Here is an 8690-nt window from a genome sequence, read left to right as displayed (position 1 = left end):
GAGAGAAGCTTTGGAGCGTGGAATTAGAGAGGTATAGTTACCTATCTTCACTTAATTCATAATCTGACCTAAAAAGTCTAACCTAACCTCAATTAGCCTAACCTTAACTCTCCTTATACTTTAACTAAACTAAATTCAATTGACTTAAATGGTAAAACTGTCGATGGATCTGGAAGATTGTCGAGAGAAGCATTGGAGCGTGGAATTAGAGAGGTATAGTTACCTATCTTCACTTAATTCATAATCTGACCTACAAAGTCTAACCTAACCTCAATTAGCCTAACCTTAACTCTCCTTATACTTCAACTAAACTAAATTCAATTGACTTAAATGGTAAAACTGTCGATGGATCTGGAAGATTGTTGAGAGAAGCTTTGGAGCGTGGAATTAGAGAGGTATAGTTTTTATTTATACAAACCTAACCTAACACAATCCAAGATTAAAAAAAAATCTAACCTCAACTAAAAGTAACTTCAGCAAACCTTAATCCAATCTCAATTCACTTAATCCATAAACTAACCTAAAAAAAAGTCTAACCTAACCTCAACGAACTTAACCTAAACTTTCCTTATACTTCAATTAATCTAACCAAACTAATTTTCTGATAAACAAGATTAGTAAATTAAATATTAATATTATCAGGGACGAAACGGTCGTGGATCCATCTACGTCTGGGCTTCTGGTAACGGTGGTAGTCAAGGCGACAACTGTAATTGCGATGGTTACCTAGCAAGTCCTTACACCGTTTCCATAGGGAGCGCTTCGCAACGAGGAGAATTCCCTTGGTACGGAGAAGCCTGCGCCTCGACCTTAGCCGTGACCTATTCATCTGGAGCTTACCAAGATCAAATGATTGTCAGTATATTACAAAACAAAATATTCAAAACTTAATCAATATGTTTAGGCAACGACAGATTTACACAACGAATGCACCATCAAGCATACAGGAACTTCAGCTTCGGCTCCTCTTGCCGCTGGAATCATAGCTTTAGCTTTAGAAGTCAAGTGAGGCAATTAGTAATTATTGTGAGATTATGACCAATTATGAGATTTTAGCCCTAAATTGACGTGGAGGGATGTTCAACATTTGATTGTCTGGACTTCCGAGTTGGCTCCTGTCGCCGAAAATCCAGGTTGGCAACTTAACGGTGCTGGGTTATGGGTGAATACCAGATTCGGGTTTGGTTTGATGAACGCTTTGGGTTTCGTGAAAACCGCCGCGAATTGGACTAGAGTACCAGAGAGGTCTATATGCTCTGTACAATCTTTACCAATGTAATACAAATTATAGAAAAATAGGTAGAATTCAATGTAAATTTCATGTTTTTAACGTAGATTTAACAGCTCATTTTCTTACGGACATCCCATAACCATTCCCATAGAGACTACAGGTTGTGAAGGTACCAGAGACGAAGTGAACTTCTTGGAACACGTTGTAGTTAAGACTAATATAAATTACACTCTGCGAGGCGCTCTTGAGGTTCATTTAACTTCACCTGAAGGTATTTGTAGTGTGTAAGTTTGTAAAAGTTACAAGTTGTAATTTAATAATTTCAGGTACCAAAATCCAATTGCTTGGACCCAGGAAATTGGATAAATCTGCTGACGGTTTCAGGGATTGGAATTTCATGTCCGTGATGACCTGGGGCGAAGGATCTCGCGGTCTGTGGCTCCTTCAGATCTCCGACAATGTAAGCATCTCTAAACTCTATTGTTGTTTTTGTTGATCTTAAGTTGTTGTAATTGTTGTTGTTGTGTCTTCAGATCGGACCCGAAGGCAACCGCGGAAACGTCGGAGAAGTTTTGCTCCAATTGCATGGAAGCGCGAAGAGACCCGAACACATGAGCAACGGCCCAAGGGATTACGACGAGAACTACAACCGGGTGCACAGCCGGAAGCGCTTCCGGTACGAGACGGAACCCGAGGCGGGCGGGAAATTCGAAGCAGCGCGGGATTACTATTGGCCCAACTGAACCAATAATAGATCAAATTATCATTTATTTATTCCAAAAAAAAACTAATTTCTATTCGTAGCTCACGTCAAGTTATGAGATTATATAATAAGTAAATAAAATATATAATATTTAGAGAAAAATATTGAATGTCTCAATTTTTGAATCGATCATAATTAGGAAACCGGCGATGTAACGTAAGCTCTTTTGTTGTAACCATGGCAACGGGGGATTTCATTATGTCTGTGCGAGTGAAAATAATGATGCAACGCGTCATAGCATACGTTACTATGGCTACAGTAAATGGGGTTGTAAATCTATAGTTTATCTGCGAAATTCATTTGAAAACGCATCAAAATTTAAACTGATTGAGAATTTAGATTCAATTTCAGCCAAAAAACAGTATTGAACATACATTATCTAACCTAAAAGTAATCGTCCATTAAATTTTAAGTTTAATATTTAAGCCCAAAATCAACGTCCCTTGAACTGGAAGTTAACCTAACAACAACATAGATTATCTAACCTGAAAGTAATTATGTTTAAACGTGCACTGATTGTTAATTTTATGATATAAGCCCCAAATTAACGTGAAGGGATAACTTCTACTAAGATAACTTAACTTAAACTTACTTTAACATCTACAAGTAATCATACTTAACTCAATTACTAATAAAGTAATTTGACCTACCTTCATGTAAGTTCAATATCTATTATCTAACCTAAAAGTGTTTAATTATTAACATTATCAATAAAAAATAACCTTATCAAGGGTAATCTAACCTAAGAAAACGTAACCTCAATTAATCATCCATCTGTAAAATATCAAAAAAACCTCTATTTCCAAAAAAAAAAGTAACTAAAAATATAAACTAAGATTTTCATTAAATTAAGAAGAAACGAAATGAGGGGAATAAAAATATTATTTTTTTTGTAATTTTATTTTTTAATGTCTTCATAGAGTTTGTATATTTATTTACAATTAAAAACATCGATGGTGAGAAATAGAAAGAGATAAATTTGAGAGGAATTAAAATATTTGTTTACGTCGAAGCACAATCTCGTTAAAACTGGCAAAACTTAAACTTAAAAGTTAAGTACACATATATAAATAAAAACTAAAGAGATAGATTTGGTTATTACTTTGATTTTGTTCGTTTGTTTTGGAGGGGAGTTCATGCAGATGTAGACTAGAATTGACATTTGTTTTTTGTTATTTGCACACACAAACACGCTCACGATTTGAGTATAGAGAAATCAAGAGACCTGGATATTCATGGAGTGTTTGATTTTAGGAGGAAGAAGAAACAATTGACGGAAGGAAGAAACGAAACAAATAGGTTAAAAAAAAGGAAACTGATTTTGCGGCAGATCTAAGTGATGCTGCACGAGGCGCAACTCCTCTTCCTCCCCTTCAGCCGTTCCTCGTTTTCCTGATCCAATTTCCTTCGTAACGCATCTGCGACATAGCGAGAGAAGAGGATTACCAATAAAAAAAAAAATCATCATCATCATCATTCAAATTATAAGCTTTGAGGTGGCGTGTATTAAAAAAAGGAAGAAAATCAAGTTCACCTGCGATGTTCCTTTTCCCTATAGCTATTAAGCTTTCGTACAACTCCTTAATTGGATTAACGTCAGAGGCGAGGCCGTGCGCCCAGATTAGTGTCATCCTGAAACCGTGCTCCTTGAAACTCGACGGACCTACAAGACACAAGACAGAAATGAACAAATCAAAGAAGACAGAAAAAAAGAAAACTGTTTAGAACATAGTGCTCACTTCACTTATAATTAGCAAACAAACTGTTTACTTATGTGCTTAAGATAATTAAGTTATTTGTATAGTTGTTTCATATAAATTTGGTTTTTCATCCATTGTGAAATGATAAATTTTGTAATTTTTAAAATTTTTGGCGACCAACGTGGGGCACCATTTAGTCAACATTTTGAGTAATCTCTTTAAACTTTTCCACCAATTCCAATGCGTTTATCAAAACTCAATCATACTAATTAAATGTTAATTAACTAACAGTTTTCTTCCTGTTCTTTGTGTTGAAAAAACAAGAAATTTTTTGAATGAACTGTTAAAAATTGCGATTTGTTTGAATGAGAGAGAATATCAAGGAAGCTAATCTGCATGCGACGTTTCAATTTGCTGCGGATGACTCGTATCCGAATAAGCTCGTACCCAACAATCAATCCACGACCGCAACGAGAGCGGGAATCGAGGATGCGCTCAATCAATCCGATAAAGTTCGAAGGTGAAAGCAAAACATCTTAATCTTCATTAATTACCTGTGTATTGATGTTCTATGGCTCTGATCTGCTCCTCGGTGAAGGCCCAATGCTGAGCCAGACGTTTCCACTCTCCAGGACTCAACTGCTTATAAGACAGTTTGTAGAGGACGTCGCGAAGCCTTTCATTCTCCTTGTAACGATTCTCCTCCTTCGACGACGATCTCCACTTCCGTCGTGCCGTGTTCAAGACTGGTTTAAGACCGCTGGTGTTTCGTTTGCCGTTTTTACCGTTGTTCATGGGTTCATCCTATACAAATCAAGAATTTTGAAGTTATCGTTAAATGACAGCTTGTGTCAAAAGTGAGAAACTGGTAATAAACTCTTAGCAATTTGATCAATCATTGAGAAGTAACGCTTCTATAAACACTATACAATATACCAGTGTTTCTCAACATATTTGTTTACTACTGCGATCTAATTGTTTATAATTTTTGTTTTAACATTTTGTGACATAATGTGACAGCTGTCATGTTATATTTGTGTTGTTACGGTAACAGATAATGATTTCGATAACCGTTGTTCATCGGTTCAACCTGTACAAATCAAGAATTTTTAAGTTATCGTGAAATGACAGCTGTCACCTTGTGTTAAAAGCGAGAAACTGATGATATACTTTCAGCAATTTTATCAATGGTTGAGAAGCAACGCTAATATAAACACTATACAATATACCAGTGTTTCTCAACATATTTGTTTACTACTGCGATCTAATTGTTTATAATTTTTTTTGACGTTTTGTGACAGCTGTCATGTTATATATGTGCTGTTACAGTAACAGATAATGATTTCGATAACCGTTGTTCATCGGTTCAACCTGTACTAATCAAGAATTTTGAAGTTATCGTAAAATGACAGCTGTCACCTTGTGTTAAAAGCGAGAAACTGATGATATACTTTCAGCAATTTGATCAATGGTTGAGAAGCAACGCTACTATAAACACTATACAATATACCAGTGTTTCTCAACATATTTGTTTACTACTGCGATCTAATTGTTTATAATTTTTTTTGACGTTTTGTGATATAATGTGACAGCTGTCATGTTATATTTGTGCTGTTACAGGAACAGATAATGATTGCGATATTAATTACTTGCTGAGGATAATCCAGTCGTGCGGTCTTGATGATCATATCCACGATGGCTGTGAAGCTGCCGCGGGCCGCGATGTAGAGGGGTGTTCTTCCCCCTTGTTCCCTCTGCTCGATGTTCGCCCCTAATATCGTCGAAGCAAGGAACAGACACAGAATACACATTTCGTTTAATCGTTTAATCCTGTGACTGCGGTTAACCGAAACGGCTCTCGCTTCGCCTGCGATTCGATTCGATGACCGCAGGAAGTGGAGATAACGCAGAATCCTGCTCGTTATCCTGCAGGTTGTTGCAGTTAATTATGCCGGGTTTTGGGAGCGAATATCAATTGTGGCGTTATCTAGTGATTGATGGTGAAGTGGAGGAAAGGATGGATGAAATATTGTCAAAGAATTCATGAGGGTAGAAGGAATTATTGATGAATTGTTGCAAAAATATGAGAAAAGTATAGTGAACGGTAATAGATATAGAAATTAGTATTGAAATTAATTGAAAAAGGATGCAAGAAAATGGAAAATTGTGTAGTAGTGTAGAGAATGGCAAAAGTATAGAAAATAATATAAGAAATGTATAAAAAGTTCATGGAAAAGAGTTTGGAAAATGCGTAAAAATTGAATGAAAAAGTATGATAAGTAGAGGAAAAACATTATGAAAATGATTATGGGAACAAGGTAAGAAAATTATTGAAGAAAGAGGAAATCTATTCAAGATTGAAGCATCTAAAAGAAGCTTGATGGAAAACTGTATAGGAAAAGCAGAGAAAATGTAGGAAAATGAATAAGAAAGTATAGGAAATAAGATAGCAAAAGTATTGAAATACAATTGAAGAAAACTATAGAAGATTGAAATATGTCCTCACCAGCAGCTAGAAGAAGTTTGCAGATATCGGTGTGTCCCATTTCTGCAGCGATGTGCATCGGCGATTGCAGCCGCTACAATAAAAAAGAATTGATATGAAAATTTTATTAGATTCGTCCTGAACACACGTTCTCTCACCTCGTTTAAGCAATTCAAATCAGCCCCTTTCGATATCAAGATCTCCACAGTATCCACAACGTTCGACTGACAGGCCAAATGCAATGGCGTACTTCCAATCTACAAAATAACAATACAAAATGGAAAAAATTAAAAAAGTGTCATAAAAGAAACGTTACGATTTTGATTCATCACAATTTTTTAATAATCAATATTTTGTTAATAATATAAGTACCAATAGTTAATATAAACTTACAAATAACTAATTTTACTAGAAATAAGCAATGTTTGAAATTCAGTTTTATAGAAAATTGGTCTCAAATTTCAGTTGGGCAAAAAAATGATAATATTAAAATGTCATAAAAGAAACGTTATCATTTTGATTTGTCGTAATTTTTTAATAATCAATATATTCTTCATAAAATAAGTACTAATAGTTAATATAATATTACAGATAATTAATTTACTATAAATAATTCAGTTTTATTGAAAATTAATCTCAAATTTCAGCTGAAAAAAAAATTGAAAAAACAACAAAAAATGGTAATGCTTCTTTTATGACAATTTAAAAAACACTTACAAATAACTAATTTTACTAGAAATAAGCAGTTTCATAGAAAATTTGTCTGAAATTTCAGTTGGGGGAAAAGATGATAATATTAAACTGTCATAAAAGAAACGTTATCATTTTGATTTGTCGCAATTTTTTAATAATGAATATATTCTTCATAATATAAGTGCTAATAGTTAATATAATCTTACAAATAACTAATTTACTATAAATAATTCAGTTTCACTGAAAATTAATCTCAAATTTCAGCTGAAAAAGAAATTGACAAGATGACAATGGTAATGTTTCTTTTATGACAATTTTAAAAAACGAAAGAATCACCGGATTTACTTCAAACAGATTGAAATTAAATAGAAAAATAAAACTTCTGAAAGACTCTTAACAACCTCTCATAACAAAGAAAACTTCCATTCAATCGATGGAGCTTCAAAAGCTTTTTTTTCTATCTTCTCCTCGTCCTCATCAATTCCAGTAGAAAGTGCGCAATTCTCGTGCAAAGTGCGCTAACGAAGTACCGGCGCGTCCATCCGAATCCTTTCACCTCATTATGTTTATCGTTATAATTTCACCAAAACCCAATTCGCAGAATGTATTTACCTCGTGACATTCGCATCGCAAATTGCCATTTAAAACCGGGAATTTAATTGCAAATTAATAAAACAAAGGTTTTCCATATCGACGATTCCGAAATTCCAATAATTCATGAAAATTTGAGAAAAATAATTGAATCGATTCAAAACGCAATCAAATTCCTTTTGTTTTGTTTACAAAATCACGTTTCCAAGGCAACTAAATTACATTTATCGCATTTCAAAGGCTACTCGATTTGCTTTCGAAACGCTTTTCCACATTGTGTTAAGTTTTTTTAACATTTCTTCAGCTTTTACCTTGTTTTGTTTATTCAGCGAAGCTCCGTGATGTAAGAGAAGGTCCAGGATACCAATGCTACCAAGGTTACAAGCTATGTGCATCGGAGTCGAACCTTTCTATGATTTGAAAAGAAAAAATAGTTACAAATTATTAATTTTTTATCAAATCGAAGAAAACACTTACAGAATTCTCAGCGTCCGGATCCGCTCCGCACTCCAACAAAATCTGCACTAATTTAGTCTGCTGGTTCTGCGCGGCTATGTGTAACGGATTGTTACCGGAAGTATCTGCAGCTTCCATGTCCGCTTCGTGTGCTAAGAGGTATTCGGAGACGGCGACGTGACCCTTCTCGCAGGCCACGTGCAAAGGCATCCTGCTTTCCTGCAACGACAACAAAATAAAAACAATACGAAACAGATAAAGTAAATGTAGTCAGCAAAAAGGGATAAATCTTCGGATGCATTAAGTGAGAGAGCGCGCGCTAAACAACCGGAAGCGTTGTTTCGGCTTCGAAAATAGGAAATAATGCATTTCGCGTGGAAGAGTCTTGAATATTCAGCGAGGCTCAAATGAATTATTTAAAAAGCCCGCCAGTTTTTTTTTTGTATTTACTTCCACCTTCTCCATCAAGAACGTTCTCTCTTTGTTTTAGTCAACTTCGAGACGTTCATTGTTTACACTTTGTAATTTCCCAAGCAACTACAACCTAAAACATTACCTTGAGGAACTCCAGATACTATTAGTAAACAATTTCCTTTTTGAAAAACGTATCCTTGAGGAACTCTATATAGAATTTTGTTTTTTTTCATATTTGTTTATATAAATTACATAAAAATTGCAACAATATTGTAACTATTAAAAAAAAATAGATTTATTCATATAAGACCTAAAACATAACCTTGAGGAACTCCAGATACTATTAGTAAACAATTT

At 34.7% G+C, this 8690-nt stretch overlaps 2 protein-coding genes across 2 annotated transcripts in view; one reads left to right on the top strand and one right to left on the bottom strand.

Moving 5' to 3' along the window:
• Nucleotides 1–278: 278 nt before the first annotated feature.
• LOC108559489 (neuroendocrine convertase 1-like) lies at nt 279–1998 on the top strand (the record flags this gene model as incomplete). The annotated part of the gene is made up of 7 exons (XM_017916788.1): nt 279–395; nt 643–855; nt 905–1005; nt 1057–1275; nt 1336–1502; nt 1558–1691; nt 1765–1998. Coding segments are annotated over 7 exons (1161 nt in total), but the record flags the coding sequence as incomplete, so codon positions are not given.
• Nucleotides 1999–2956: 958 nt separating this feature from the next.
• Nucleotides 2957–8690, bottom strand: part of LOC108559491 (ankyrin repeat and death domain-containing protein 1A-like) — a 22746-nt gene continuing 17012 nt past the window's right edge. The window contains exons 6-13 of the mRNA XM_017916789.1: nt 7941–8138; nt 7775–7873; nt 6338–6436; nt 6201–6273; nt 5344–5465; nt 4249–4498; nt 3529–3657; nt 2957–3412 (exon numbers count right to left, since the gene is read on the bottom strand). Of these exons, the coding sequence (XP_017772278.1) occupies nt 3327–3412; nt 3529–3657; nt 4249–4498; nt 5344–5465; nt 6201–6273; nt 6338–6436; nt 7775–7873; nt 7941–8138 (1056 nt within the window). The 3' untranslated portion in view covers nt 2957–3326. The remainder of the gene's footprint in view (nt 3413–3528; nt 3658–4248; nt 4499–5343; nt 5466–6200; nt 6274–6337; nt 6437–7774; nt 7874–7940; nt 8139–8690) is intronic.

The sequence above is a fragment of the Nicrophorus vespilloides genome, unplaced genomic scaffold (genome assembly GCF_001412225.1).
Source record: "Nicrophorus vespilloides isolate i.1.1-1 unplaced genomic scaffold, Nicve_v1.0, whole genome shotgun sequence".
In the NCBI taxonomy this organism is placed as follows: domain Eukaryota; kingdom Metazoa; phylum Arthropoda; class Insecta; order Coleoptera; family Silphidae; genus Nicrophorus; species Nicrophorus vespilloides.
The sequence above is the reverse complement of the archived record's forward strand: the minus strand, read 5'-3'. Positions and strand labels throughout refer to the sequence as shown.